This window comes from Gadus chalcogrammus, chromosome 7 (genome assembly GCF_026213295.1).
Source record: "Gadus chalcogrammus isolate NIFS_2021 chromosome 7, NIFS_Gcha_1.0, whole genome shotgun sequence".
In the NCBI taxonomy this organism is placed as follows: Eukaryota; Metazoa; Chordata; class Actinopteri; order Gadiformes; family Gadidae; genus Gadus; species Gadus chalcogrammus.
Window position 1 is genome coordinate 18169956 of NC_079418.1, and position 16061 is coordinate 18186016.

The 16061-nt window shown below is 44.6% G+C and overlaps 1 protein-coding gene across 1 annotated transcript in view; it reads right to left on the reverse strand.

Moving 5' to 3' along the window:
* Positions 1-16061, reverse strand: part of LOC130386033 (uncharacterized) — a 41967-nt gene that overhangs the window by 12049 nt on the left and 13857 nt on the right. The window contains 7 exon segments of the mRNA XM_056594819.1: positions 414-1896; positions 3204-3267; positions 3447-3730; positions 4975-5038; positions 5217-5476; positions 6244-6535; positions 14236-15704. Coding sequence (XP_056450794.1) covers positions 414-1896; positions 3204-3267; positions 3447-3730; positions 4975-5038; positions 5217-5476; positions 6244-6535; positions 14236-15704 — 3916 coding nt within the window.

Genomic DNA, 16061 nt, shown 5'->3' on the forward strand with positions numbered 1-16061 from the left:
TCATCGAAATGCAAGTCTGACTTGTGTTTCATCAGGGCTCTAGTCATGTTTTGCAGAGAGCATCAAGCGTTATAGCGGAGGTAGAATGTATTCATTTAAATCAAATATTGGGGAGTCCGAGGTGTCCAAAAAATAATTTATTCTTCATCACACAGATCAATTATGGCGAATGAAAAGTTGGAAAGCGTCTTTAATAAAAGGGGAAAAAAAAAACGACAGTCATTTCAACGTCTACAGGATAGACTAGAGGTTTTAATCAAAGCGCCCGTTGCCCTGTGTCAAAGCACCCCATTGCCTCGTTGTTTGGGTCGCTAAAGCTGGCATTGCACCTGTAGGGCTTCTCCCCGGAGTGAGTCCACATGTGGATCTTCAGGTTGAAGCTCCGACTGAAGCGCTTCACGCATTGGTCACACCTGTAGGGCTTCTCCCCGGAGTGAGTGTTCATGTGTTTCTTCAGGTTGGAGCTGTGTCCGAAGCGCTTCTCGCATTGGTCACACCTGTAGGGCTTCTCCCCGGAGTGAGTCCTCATGTGGACCTTCAGGTCAAAGCTCCGACTGAAGCGCTTCACGCATTGGTCACACCTGTAGGGCTTCTCCCCGGAGTGAGTGTTCATGTGTTTCTTCAGGTCGGAGTTCGTACAGAAGCGCTTCACGCATTGGTCACACCTGTAGGGATTCTCCCCGGAGTGAGTCCTCATGTGGATCTTCAGTTCGGAGCTCTGTCCGAAGCACTTCATGCATTGGTCACAACTGTAGGGCTTCTCCCCGGAGTGAGTCCTCATGTGTTTCTTCAGGTTGGAGCTGTGTCCGAAGCGCTTCTCGCATTGGTCACACTGGTAGGGCTTCTCCCCGGAGTGAGCCCTCATGTGGCTCTTCAGGTGAGAGCTCGTACTGAAGCGCTTCACGCATTGGTCACACTGGTAGGGCTTCTCCCCGGAGTGAGTGTTCATGTGTTTCTTCAGGTCGGAGTTCGTACAGAAGCGCTTCACGCATTGGTCACACCTGTAGGGCTTCTCCCCGGAGTGAGTCCACATGTGGATCTTCAGGTTGGAGCTCGTACTGAAGCGCTTCACGCATTGGTCACACCTGTAGGGCTTCTCCCCGGAGTGAGTCCTCATGTGGATCTTCAGTTCGGAGCTCTGTCCGAAGCACTTCATGCATTGGTCACAACTGTAGGGCTTCTCCCCGGAGTGAGTCCTCATGTGTTTCTTCAGGTTGGAGCTGTGTCCGAAGCGCTTCTCGCATTGGTCACACTGGTAGGGCTTCTCCCCGGAGTGAGCCCTCATGTGGCTCTTCAGGTGAGAGCTCGTACTGAAGCGCTTCACGCATTGGTCACACTGGTAGGGCTTCTCCCCGGAGTGAGCCCTCATGTGGCTCTTCAGGTGAGAGCTCTTACTGAAGCGCTTCACGCATTGGTCACACCTGTAGGGCTTCTCCCCGGAGTGAGTCCTCATGTGTCTCTTCAGGGCGGAGCTCTGACTGAAGCGCTTCACGCATTGGTCACACCTGTAGGGCTTCTCCCCGGAGTGGGTACGCATGTGGTTGGTCATATTGGTATCGTCGGGTAAACCCTGGCCAGATAACACACCGGGTGGGTCCTTGCCACCTCCCCGATGCGCAGCCAGCTCCTCACGGTGGACCAGCGGCTCGCCGCACTCCAGGCTCTTGGCCACGCTGTGGTCTGCAGACAGAGAGTTCAGGGCCTCCAGTTCGGACACGGTGAAGAGGGCGTCATGGCTGTGCAGCGCCAGTGGGCCCTCCCCTTTTCCGTGGACGCTCAGGATCCTCAGCTCCTCGCTGTGACTGGACAGGTGGGATGAGCCAGGGGCGTCCACATGCAGACCATCTGAGGGGGCACCGCGCTGTGTGCTGCAGTCTCCAAAGTCATCGCAGTCTTCTGAAGAGAGGACATAGTAATTGCTTTGATTCATTATTTGCAGAAAAGGAGCCAATGTGCATTTCTACACGTGGAAGGAACTATTTAAATGTATCTGTATGTAACATTGACACAGAGGGTTTAAATGTGTACTACAGACACAGATTCAGAGTTTTGGAGAGGGATGTATCCTCCTACCCACTCCTCCCTAAACTCAAAGCTCAAGCGTGTGACCAGATTGAGGACACTGATCAACTGCTCTTGACTGTTTCCATCTTTGAAATGCAACTACCAAGTTTGACTCGTGTTTCATCAGGGCTCTGGTCATGATGCTTTTCAAAAGAGCATCAGGCTTTTTAGCGCAGGCAGAATCTAGAAGTCAGCCTAGAATCTATGGGTGCTGTAAGATGAGGGGAATTTCCAACCGCCCTGTGCTTTAGGCATGATGATGATGATGAATAATACCTTACATCCTAGACCATTCAGAGTACAGGAAATGGGCAAGTCGTCAAATTATATTAGGCGTGTGTTGCGAGGTAGCATGCATATCCAATACAAATAATTGTTCATTTTGAATCATGATTATTATTACAACTTTTACCAATTACTACAAATGGGACAACTAATAATAATAAATGAAATGTATATAGCGCTTAATATGGTACTCCAAGACGCTTAATAGTGCCCCCTGAGCATTTGGACCTTCCTGTTTCCACCTATTACAACCGGGACTTAACTAGGGCTGAAGGATTAATCGAATTCAAACCAAAATCTCTGTGTAATGGAACGCTGTATGCAAATCACGAAGGCTGCGATTCAAATAAAAGTTTTTTTTTCTCAATTATTTTTTACTGTTACTGTACTGACTTGAGATCAGTACATTACAATTCAATAGTTAAAAAAATATGTTATTTCATTTCATCTCAACACATAGGCATGGCCTTAAGGAAGGAGTGCTTTACACGTGGACTGCTTCCAGTCTTTGTTATACAACAGAAAATGTTTAGCTTGTTTAGTGAATAATACAGAACATAAGGAACTTTACAAAGAATAATCGCATACTAAATCTCAATTGCAATACTGGTCGAAAAAAATCACAATTCGATTATTTCCCCAAATCGTTCAGCCCTACACCGGTCTGCCACGAAGAACATGTAAATCATTCTACTATAAACTGTATAAGTAGTTCTGGTGTTTTGGCAGCGCTCTGGTCATGATGCGCTTTCAAAAGAGGACCAGGCTTTTTAGCGCAGGCAGAATCAAGTACATTCTCAGTTGTTCCAGGTTGTTTTCTTGCTTTCTTGCATGCAATGTGTATTATAACTAACCTGCAGTGGGCATGACTCCACCAATTTCCTCTTCATCCTTGATTAAAACAGTGTCTGCGGTCTGCTGCTTTCCAAATAAAGAAGGAAACAAACACAAGAAATATTCTTTCATCAGCACAGAATAGTTGTCAATCCCCGCTAACGACACATTGAATCATAAAGGTGGGTGCTTTCTATGGGTGTGTGTTGTTGTAGCAGAGGAAGCCTCTCTTTTGGATGGTGAATGAGAAGATAAATTCAAACCTGAACAGTCAGCTCCTCACGGTGGACCAGCTCCTTGCCGCGCTCTAGGCTCTTGGCCACGCTGTGGTCTGCAGACAGAGAGTTCAGGGCCTCCAGTTCAGACACGGTGAAGAGGGTGTCATGACCGTGCAGCGCCAGTGGGCCCTCCCCTTTTCCGTGGACGCTCAGGATCCTCATTTCCTCGCTGTGACTGGACATGTGGGAGGAGCCAGGGGCGTCCACATGCAGACTATCTGAGGTGGCGCCGCGCTGTGTGCTGCGGTCTCCAAAGTCATCGCAGTCTTCTGAAGAGAGGAAAAAGTAATTGTTTCGATACATTATTTGCAAAAAAGGAGCCAATGTGCATTTGTACACGTGAAAGGAACTGTTTAAATGTATCTGTATGTAACATTGACACAGAGGGTTTAAATGTGTACTGCAGACACAGATTCAGAGTTTTGGAGAGGGATGTCTCCTCCTACCCACTCCTCCCTAGACTCAAAGCTCAAGCGTGTGACCAGGTTGAGGACACTGATCAACTGCTCTTGACTGTTTCCATCTTTGAAATGCAACCACCAAGTTTGACTCGTGTTTCATCAGGGCTCTGGTCATGATGCTTTTCAACAGAGCATCAGGCTTTTTAGCGCAGGCAGAATCTAGCCTAGAATCTATGGGTGCTGTAAGATGAGGGGAATTTCCAACCGCCCGGTGCTTTAGGCATGATGATGATGATGAATAATACCTTACATCCTAGACCATTCAGAGTACAGGAAATGGGCAAGTCGTCAAATTATATTAGGCGTGTGTTGTGAGGTAGCATGCATATCCAATACAAATAATTATTCATTTTGAATCATGATTAATATTACAACTTTTTCCAATAACTACAAATGGGACAACTAATAGTGCCCCCTGAGCATTTGGACTTTCCTGTTTCCACCTATTACAACCGCGACTTAACTAGGGCTGAAGGATTAATCGATTTCAAACCAAAATCTCTGTGTAATGGAACGATGTATGCAAATCACGAAGGCTGCGATTCAAATAAAGAAATTAATAAAAAAAATTCAATTATTTTTTACTGTTACTGTACTGACTTGAGATCAGTACATTACAATTCAATAGTTAAATAAAGATGTTATTTAATTTCATCTCAACACATAGGCATGGCCTTAAGGAAATAGTGCTTTATACGTTGACTGCTTCCAGTCTTTGTTATACGACAGAAAACGTTTAGCTTGTTTAGTGAATATTACAGAACATAAGAAACTTTACAAATAATAATCGAATACTAAATCTCAATTGCGATACTGGTCTAAAAAAATCGCAATTCGATTATTTCCCCAAATCGTTAGCCCTACACCGGTCTGCCACGAAGAACATGTAAATCATTCTACTATAAACTGTATAAGTAGTTCTGGTGTTTTGGCAGCGCTCTGGTCATGATGCGCTTTCAAAAGAGGACCACGCTATTTAGCGCAGGCAGAATCAAGTACATTCTCAGTTGTTCCAGGTTGTTTTCTTGCATGCAATGTGTATTATAACTAACCTGCAGTGGGCATGCCTCCACCAATTTCCTCTTCATCCTTGATTAAAACAGTGTCTGCGGTCTGCTGCTTTCCAAATAAAGAAGGAAACAAACACAAGAAATATTCTTTCATCAGCACAGAATAGTTGTCAATCCCCGCTAACGACACATTGAATCATAAAGGTGGGTGCTTTCCATCGGTGTGTGTTGTTGTAGCAGAGGAAGCCTCTCTTTTGGATGTAAATGAGAAGATGATTTCCAACCTGCACAGTCAGCTCCTCGCCGCGCTCCAGGCTCTTGGCCACGCTGTGGTCTGCAGACAGCGAGTTCAGGGCCTCCAGTTCGGACAAGTTGAAGAGTGTGCCATTGCCGTCCAGCGCCAGTGGGCCCTCCCCTTTTCCATAGACGCTCAGGATCCTCAGCTCCTCGCTGTGACTGGACATGTGGGAGGAGCCAGGGGTGTAAAGAGTCTCTGAGATGGCGTCGCGCTGTGTGCTGCGGTCTCCAAAGTCACTGCAGTCATCTGCAGAGAGGGAAATAAAAGGAAAGGAAGTTATTGTTTCGATAAATTATTTGCACAAAAAGAGACAGTGTGCATTTGAACAGGTGAAAGAAACTATTTAAATCGATGTAACATTGACACAGAGGGTTCAAAATGTGTACTAGTGCAGACACTGATTCAGAGTTCGGGAGCCCCCCTCCCTGAACTCAAAGCTCAAGCGGTTGACCAGGTGGAGGACACTGAACGAACACCAGAGCATAATGATACGAGCACAACATGACATGCAAGACAAGCGTAATTATTCTATTTTTGAAATAACAAGCAACACGGTTTCGTTCCCTGTGAGCTGATCAGCTAACATTTATGAATAACATTAACATGAATGAATTTAGGTTTGAGAATGATAAACCAGCTCGTCTGCCATCATGTGGTATCTGTCTTGAAACCATTCTGGGCACTTGACTGTTTCCATCTTTGAAATGCAACCAAGTTTGACTGAAAAGCAAGTACCAAGTTTGACTCATCTTTCAGCACCAAGTTTGGTGCTGAAAGATGAGTGGAATTTCCAACCACCTTGTGCTTTAGGCCTGATGACGATGATGAGGAATACATTACACCCAAGACCATTTAAAGAGCAGGAAATGGGATTAACGTCATTATTCATTGTTTATTTATTGTTTATAGTCATAGTCAACTTTTTCCAATTACTAAAATGTAACAACTAATAGTGACCCCTGAACACTTGGGCCCTCTAGTTTTCCACCTACCCTAGCCGGGACACAACTCACCATTTGGTTTGCAGGTGTAGGCTCGAGCCAAGGCCAAACGAATGGCCGCACACGATGCATTTGATCTCGTTTGAAGCCGCAAAGAAAACAGCTCACTCCTCATCACCTTCATCCTCGTCCTCAGCGCTTCGTTTTCTTTCAGGCTCCGAGTTATTTGTAATCGAAGGGTAGCCGAGCCTTCCGAGAACAGTTGGCTAATTTCTGATACAGCAGCTTTCGCAAGTACGTCAATTATGGACGAAAGCTGTTCTTCCAAAGTTGGGCCGCAGAGTGACATATTTGTTAACATATTTTACTCTGTTGTCGATAAAAACTCAGAATCGGATATTCGGGGGGAAATAATAAGAGAGGTCGAGAAAGTCTAGGTTTGAAAGATTAAGAATTTATAACCACTTAATTGCATAATGTAACAAAACCTGAAATGGATTGCAAAGATTTCCTGAACATTCATCAGGTATAAACTTAACATTAGAAGTAACTCCGATCACTAATATTTTGTTATTTTCGCCTATTTCAATTCCCCCAAAAAAGTGCTTTCGCTGTTTCCCTGAGGCACGAAGAGCCGTACCAGGATGTAAATATTGTTTGCTACATTAGCCTTTATAGCAAACCAGCTTGAAAACAAACATTTACCTTGAATTGCATGCCCCAAAAGACCGTGCAATGCATAAATCGGTGACCGGATTAAAGCAGAAATGTATTCAAGTGTATACGATCATTTCAAATCGACATTAAAATAAACAACGTGGTATAAATGCTAAGAAAATCAATCTAAACTCAATCACTACGGGCGCAGCCATCTTTGTTTATCGCGTCATCCGGTAAACCTCACTGCAATCGGTCTACTCGGCCTAAACATTTATTTAATCATGGGCGAACATACTAGCATAGCCTACACTGATTTAAACCATGTATAGAAAATATAGTGACACTTCACCCATTTGCATTAAGCTTTTTATCGTTAGAACTCCATTCATATTTTTGAATGCTCTTGCATCATTCCCTCATTTTCCCCTGAGACTGGAGCGGTATCTACTGGTGCGTTCCTGAATCCTCGGACGCCAGCCTTCCGAGTTTCATTTCATTCATCTTCTTCTTCTTCTTGGGGTTTTTCGGTGGTGGCATCCACAACTTGGTGCATTACCGCCCTCTTCTGATCCAGTTAATGAATCAAAAACAAAAATATCCAAACACTCACTCATTCACAGCTTCTTTCTACTCTATATCCTACCATATAACCCTGTTTCTCTCAAAAAGCCAAACAATACTTTTATACAATTCCTCTTCATTAAAAGTATAGTATAAATATGCTACCCAATTCTCTCAATTGATTTTTCATACTTTCCCTCTCCATCCCATAACCACTACAGTTCATTAAAACATGTTCCACTGTCTCCTCTACCTGGCACCCCTCACATAATCCAGCGTGGTGTTTTCCCATCAAATTCATTGTTTTATTTAGTGCACTGTGCCCCAACCTTAACCTAATCAAAATTTGTTCATCCTTCCTCTGACCACTATACCTTATTTTAACATTAACACTTTTTTGAATATTATATTAAAAAAAAATATTATATTCTCCCTTTCTCCTCACTGTCCCATTTGTCTTGCCACATCTTGTTAACTTTCCCCCATATCAGGCTTTTAACTTCTGCCTTACTTAAACTGATATTCATTTCTACTTTTTCCTTCTCCAATGCCTTCTTCGCCATCTTATCGGCTTTCTCATTTCCCTTCACCCCTACATGAGCTGGAACCCATAAAAAATGTATTTGCCTCCCCTGCTGAACGATTCTCGTAATCGACTGTAGCACTTCATACAACAAACCTTGGCGACTACTTGAATAAAAAGACCTCATACTTGCCAAAACTGATGCTGAATCTGTACAGATCACAATTTTTCCAACTGAACTTGATTCCACCCATTTTAAAGCGACCAGCACCCCCAACATCTCCACTGTATAAACGCTTAAATTATCTGATGTTCTTCTATTAAACTCTATTCTTTTTGATGGAACAACTACTCCAAACCCTGTCGCTCCTGTCTCAGGTTGTTTGGCACCATCTGTAAAAACATGAACATACTCACTGTACTCTATAAGAAGATGAATATTAAAAACACTAGCCAGGTCTATCTGTTCTCTCTCTCTCTCTTCTTTATACCCAACACAAACCAGTCCACCTCTGGCCACACCATCCTCCATGGCGGCATTAATGGATATACCACTGTTGGACTAAGCTTCAATTCACCCACACCAAACTCTTTCGCTATATCATTCCCCACCCGACCAAAATGATTCCTCTCAAACTTCCCATAAACCCAGTACTCTTTCAACACTCCTTTTGTGGGGTGAGACTCACTGTGCCCTCGCAGATTAGCCCAATAGTTCCCCATCAAATGTTTCCTTCTCAACTCCAGTGGCATTTCACCCATTTCTACCTGCAGGGCAGGCACTGGTGATGATTTAAAAGCCCCACTGCATACCCTTAATGCCTTAGCCTGAATCACGTCCAGCTTTCTCAAGAGAGACACTGCGGCTGACCCATACACTATACACCCATAATCAAACACAGATCTAATCATAGCTACATATATCTTTAAAGCTGAACAGCTCGCTCCCCAATCCCTACCAGTCAAACATCTCATCACATTTATTACCTTTTTGCATTTATCCTCAATCTTCCTAATATGGTCTGCCCACGTTACCCTAGAATCAAAAATAACTCCCAAATATTTAAATGAGCCAACTCTTTCCAACTCTTTCCCATACATCCTCAATATCATCCCATCCTCAATTATTTTCCTAGTGAAAAATACAGTTTGCGTTTTCTCTACCGAAAATCTGCACCCCCAGTCAAATCCCCACTCTGTCACCCCATCAATTGCAGACTGGACTTTACTAATAATATGCATCACATTTCTTCCACTTTTCCACAAAGCCCCATCGTCTGCAAACAGAGAACTTCCTATATCCTCTGGTACCTTTGAAAAAACATCATTTATCATGATTATAAACAATAAAGGACTAATTACACTTCCTTGGGGAGTGCCATTCCCCACCATATACTTATTTGACAATTCAGACCCAATCCGGACTTGTATTTTTCTGTCAAACAAAAAATTCTTTATCCAGTTAAAATCCCTTCCACCTACCCCCATCTTATACAACTTAATTAACAAACCTTCCCTCCACATCATGTCATATGTTTTTTCGATATCAAAAAACACTACCACCACTGACTCTTTGTTTGCCTGTGCTTTCCGTGTCTCATTTTCAAGCCTTACCACTGCATCCATTGTATGTCTCCCTTTTCTGAAACCACTTTGACAACTTGTCAACAACCCTTTCTTCTCAAGCTCATACGTTAACCTTTCTGTCACCAATCTCTCCATTATTTTACATATGTTAGACGTTAATGCTATTGGCCTATAACTAGAAGGTTTACCTGGATCTTTCCCTGGTTTCCTAATCGGAATCACCACCGCTTCCTTCCATACACTTGGTAACTTTCCCTCCTCCCATACTCTATTATATAGTTCTAACAATTTTTCCATTCCTCTTTCTCCTAGATGTTTTATCATTACATAGCTCACCTGATCTCCCCCTGGAGCTGAGGGCTTTGCTTTTTTAATTGCTCTCACAAGCTCTGCCATTGTAAATCCATCATCTATTTTCTCCCTAGTATCTACCCTACTAACTAGCACATCAGGATAATTACTCAAAGTAACTTCTCTTCTCCTTCTCCCTTCCACTGTCAACTGATCAACACTATGCACCTTAGCAAAAGATTTGGCCATCAAATCAGCCTTATCTTTATCACATATTGCAGTTTGCTCCTCTAACGTAATCACTGGGTACTCCCACTCTCTTCTATCTCCTCCCATCTTCCTTATCATTCCCCACACTTCTCCTACCGGTGTTGTTCTTCCTATCTTACCACAAAACTGTCTCCAGCTTACCCTCTGTGTTCTCTTTGTAACTCTCTTTACCAGTGCCTGTGCCCTCTGATACTCCACCAAACTTTGTGTATTATGCTCTCTTTTGACTTTCCTAAATGCTTTGTTTCGGGCTTTAACTGCCTTGGAACACTCCTCTGTCCACCAAGGAACTAACTTCCTATCCCTTCTATTTTTACTTCTTGGAATAGATTTACTTGCTGCAGCAATAATTGCTGATGTAACACTGTTATTTACTGTATCTATATCTCCACTAGTAACAACTGAAACCATAACTTCTTCACTGACCAACTTAAATATACCCCAATCTGCTTTACTATACACCCATTTCTGAATTCCATTTCCAACAATCACTTCTCCTCTTCCTCCTACTGAACAAAGTAACACATAGTGGTCACTACCTAAAGATTTACCTGTCAAAACCTCCCAGTTACTGATCCCTGCCAAACTTACTGACACCAACGTCAGATCCAACACTGACTCATTACTTGTTCTTATATCCATCCTTGTCCCCCTCCCATCATTCAAACAAACAAGATTATTGTCCTCCATTAACTCTTCAATCACTTTCCCATTCGTGTCTGTATGATTCCCTCCCCACATTGTGTTATGAGCATTGAAGTCTGCACACCATATTATCCTGTGTCTTTCTATACCTTTAATCCTAACTAGTTTATCATTCTCCAACCTTTGACATGGATTATAGTAATTAACAACAACAAACTCCTCTCCCCCTTCCCATACCTCCACCACTATATACTCTTGTTCCGTTCCAATATCTAATACCCTGTATGATATACCTTGCTTGATAAATGTTACACACCCTCCACCAACCCCTTCACCTTCACTCCTGTCTCTTCTTATACCTACATATCCATAGATAACAAAATCTAACACTGGTTTCAAAAACGTTTCTTGAATGCATATTACTTGTGGTTTTTCTTTCATTTGACTTAAAAAATATTTAAACTCCCGGCCATTTGCCACCAAGCTCCTAGCATTCCACTGTAGAATTTTCACCATGGTTATGATGTTTTCTCACCGGCTCCTGACTACTCTGTGTATTTATCTCGGCTACCAAAGCCTCCCATTTTAACCCTTCCATCCCCAAATAACCCTTGGCTGCCTTAGCTATTATCTGTATGCTCGTTGTCTTTGATGTGGAGTCTCTAGTGGAGTTTATCACTGCTGCAACAAAAATCACCACCTGCTTCTTATCTACCCACACTTTATTCCTATCTTGCTTCTCTCCCACCGACTCCCTTGTCACTTCCCTTCCACCTCCCCAGGCTGCTACCAACCCCTGACTCTTAGCACCTTGCCTCTGTTTTACCACTTTCACTGCCTCTGCATAGGTCACTTTGTCCAACACTTTTACCTTCTGAACTGCAACTTCCTCTTTCATTATTTCACAGCCTCCAAATGTGACGACATGTTCACCCCCACAACTACAACATTTTAACTTGGCCCCCTCACACTTCCCATACTCATGATCCCCTGAGCATTTCGCACACCTCCTCTTTTCCTTACAGATTTTAGCGATGTGCCCAAATCGTTGACACTGAAAGCTCCTCATTGGCTTAGGTATGTAAGCCCTCACATAGAAACACAGGAACCCTAGAAATACTCTATCTGGTAATACATCTCCTTTAAGCTCCACCAATACAGATTCACTCATTTCCTTTTCAGGGCCCCTTGTCATCCTCTTAATACTAATCACTTCTATGCCTTTGGCCACCAAGTTCTCTTTAATCTCCTGCTCCTCAATATCCAGAGAGATTCCTGTTATCACCCCTTTGCAACGTTTCTCTCTCTGCAATCCAACCTGCACCACCTTCACCACTTTGTTAACACCAACCATTGTTAGATTCTTTGTCAGAACTACCTGAAGCTCATCCGAGCAACCAATCAACAGATTTCCATCGCCTAAAACCCTGGCAAACTTTATATCACCGCACTTTCCTGTCAACTCCTTTGTTAGCTTTAACGGGTTCATTTTTCCTATACCTCCCTCCTCAGCAAACCGGACTATCATTTTGACATCTACCTTTTTCTCAACTCCCTCCTCCTCACTTGAGTCACTCACCATCTCCGTTTCGATACCATCTACACTATTAAATGTTCTCGCTCTTTTAACATCTTTTCCTTCTCTTCCCTGAATCTCCTCTTCTCTTCCTTCCTCGCTACTACTACTGCCTCTTCCCCTACACTGCCCCTTTTCTCCTACCTCCCTTTCTTCCCTCCCCCTACCTTTACTCCCTTTGGTCATCCTATACACTAGATAGAAAAGACGGGGAAAATTATAAAAGAGAAAGAAAAGAAACGGGCACCTTTCCGGACCTATACAGGTCGTCGGTCGGAACCCGCCTCTAGAACACCACCTAACTCTAACCCCCACCAAGTGATACCCTTTTCCTTTATTACCTATGAACCACAATCACACAAGTGCAACAAAAAAGCTCAAAAAAGTTTGTCTCTACAACCGGAGCAGCAGCTTCTCGAGCAGCGACCTACCGCGTTCCCTCGCACACCTCCACTCCTCGACACTTCCGCTCGCAATCACGTGCATCCAATCACGGGCCAGCCAGGACAACCTCTACCGGCCTCCATTTCATTCATTTCCGGTCTCGGAGCATTTATAGCGTTCCCGTTCGACTTTGTGATTGTGTCATGGAAATGGCTAGTTATTGTTTGTTTTTTTTACTCGTCGTTACATCTTAAATTCCTGCAGCTAAGCTTGGATACATACATTTACATTCCCCATAAAGGCTTTTGATAACATGCCTTTGAAGTTAGACTTTTTGCATCATTCCAATACTTCATCTTATCCTCCACTCCTTGAAACACAAGTTAATGCTCAGTAGTACACATATGGTTCTTTAATGTATTTGTATTGTACTAATGTGTGTTCATTTTCAATGGGCATAAATGTGTCTGAAACAGGTGCATCCCAATTTTTTCAACATTAACATTATAGTCATTAGATGGCCTTAGAAAAATAATATTGGGGGGGAAGTGGGGCAGTGTGCTATAGAGGTGTGCTGTGTGTGTGTGTGTGTGTGTGTGTCACTAATTCAAGGATGGGATAAATGCAGAGACCAAATTCCTTGTATTTGTGGGCATACTTGGCAAAAAGCTGATTGTATTTCTATAGGCCCCTGTGGCACGGCCTAAGCTTTTGTCCTTAATGGCATTTATTCCCCCCTCGCATTACTTTTACTTTAATATTTTAAGTAGTTTTGAAACCAGTACTTTTATACTTTTACTGAAATAAAAAGCTTGAGTTGATACTTCAACTTCTACAGAAGTATTTTCAAATAGTATCTATACTTCTACTTGAGTAATGACTGTGAATACTTTGGACACGGTGCCTCTGCCGGGCTGCTTGCCGAGTGATTCAGTGACGGGCTGAGGGCGGTCCTGCGTTCCTGGCGGGTGCCGGGGGGGCCACGGGCTCTCGTGGGCCGTTTGAGCCGGCCGGCCAATTATGGAAAATATCAGAATTTATACCAGTTATGGGTCTCTATATCACAGTCATGGTTACCCTCAACTAGTGCTGTCAGTTAAACGCGTCATTAACGGCGTTAACGCAAACCAATTTTAACGGCGTTAATTTTTTTATTTACTGGTTGCTTGCCGTCGCTTCCCTGTCGTTATTGTGTTAAACAAGCCAATAGCACGCCAGGGGGAAAAGCCAACTTGGTGATTTGCTCCTGCAAAAACATATCGGAAGTAGGTCTCAGGAAAACGGGCCCTGGGCTATTGACGATTTCCATCATCGAAATGCAAGTTTGACTTGTGTTTCATCAGGGCTCTAGTCATGTTTTGCAGAGAGCATCACGCGTTATAGCGGAGGTAGAATGTATTCATTTAAATCAAATATTGGGGAGTCCGAGGTGTCCAAAAAATAATTTATTCTTCATCACACAGATCAATTATGGCGAATGAAAAGTTGGAAAGCGTCTTTAATAAAAGGGGAAAAAAATAACGACAGTCATTTCAACGTCTACAGGATAGACTAGAGGTTTTAATCAAAGCGCCCGTTGCCCTGTGTCAAAGCACCCCATTGCCTCGTTGTTTGGGTCGCTAAAGCTGGCATTGCACCTGTAGGGCTTCTCCCCGGAGTGAGTCCACATGTGGATCTTCAGGTTGAAGCTCCGACTGAAGCGCTTCACGCATTGGTCACACCTGTAGGGCTTCTCCCCGGAGTGAGTCCTCATGTGGACCTTCAGGTCAAAGCTCCGACTGAAGCGCTTCACGCATTGGTCACACCTGTAGGGCTTCTCCCCGGAGTGAGTGTTCATGTGTTTCTTCAGGTCGGAGTTCGTACAGAAGCGCTTCACGCATTGGTCACACCTGTAGGGCTTCTCCCCGGAGTGAGTCCTCATGTGTTTCTTCAGGTTGGAGCTGTGTCCGAAGCGCTTCTCGCATTGGTCACACTGGTAGGGCTTCTCCCCGGAGTGAGCCCTCATGTGGCTCTTCAGGTGAGAGCTCGTACTGAAGCGCTTCACGCATTGGTCACACTGGTAGGGCTTCTCCCCGGAGTGAGTGTTCATGTGTTTCTTCAGGTCGGAGTTCGTACAGAAGCGCTTCACGCATTGGTCACACCTGTAGGGCTTCTCCCCGGAGTGAGTCCACATGTGGATCTTCAGGTTGGAGCTCGTACTGAAGCGCTTCACGCATTGGTCACACCTGTAGGGCTTCTCCCCGGAGTGAGTCCTCATGTGGATCTTCAGTTCGGAGCTCTGTCCGAAGCACTTCATGCATTGGTCACAACTGTAGGGCTTCTCCCCGGAGTGAGTCCTCATGTGTTTCTTCAGGTTGGAGCTGTGTCCGAAGCGCTTCTCGCATTGGTCACACTGGTAGGGCTTCTCCCCGGAGTGAGCCCTCATGTGGCTCTTCAGGTGAGAGCTCGTACTGAAGCGCTTCACGCATTGGTCACACTGGTAGGGCTTCTCCCCGGAGTGAGCCCTCATGTGGCTCTTCAGGTGAGAGCTCTTACTGAAGCGCTTCACGCATTGGTCACACCTGTAGGGCTTCTCCCCGGAGTGAGTCCTCATGTGTCTCTTCAGGGCGGAGCTCTGACTGAAGCGCTTCACGCATTGGTCACACCTGTAGGGCTTCTCCCCGGAGTGGGTACGCATGTGGTTGGTCATATTGGTATCGTCGGGTAAACCCTGGCCAGATAACACACCGGGTGGGTCCTTGCCACCTCCCCGATGCGCAGCCAGCTCCTCACGGTGGACCAGCGGCTCGCCGCACTCCAGGCTCTTGGCCACGCTGTGGTCTGCAGACAGAGAGTTCAGGGCCTCCAGTTCGGACACGGTGAAGAGGGCGTCATGGCTGTGCAGCGCCAGTGGGCCCTCCCCTTTTCCGTGGACGCTCAGGATCCTCAGCTCCTCGCTGTGACTGGACAGGTGGGAGGAGCCAGGGGCGTCCACATGCAGACCATCTGAGGGGGCACCGCGCTGTGTGCTGCAGTCTCCAAAGTCATCGCAGTCTTCTGAAGAGAGGACATAGTAATTGCTTTGATTCATTATTTGCAGAAAAGGAGCCAATGTGCATTTCTACACGTGGAAGGAACTATTTAAATGTATCTGTATGTAACATTGACACAGAGGGTTTAAATGTGTACTACAGACACAGATTCAGAGTTTTGGAGAGGGATGTATCCTCCTACCCACTCCTCCCTAAACTCAAAGCTCAAGCGTGTGACCAGATTGAGGACACTGATCAACTGCTCTTGACTGTTTCCATCTTTGAAATGCAACTACCAAGTTTGACTCGTGTTTCATCAGGGCTCTGGTCATGATGCTTTTCAAAAGAGCATCAGGCTTTTTAGCGCAGGCAGAATCTAGCC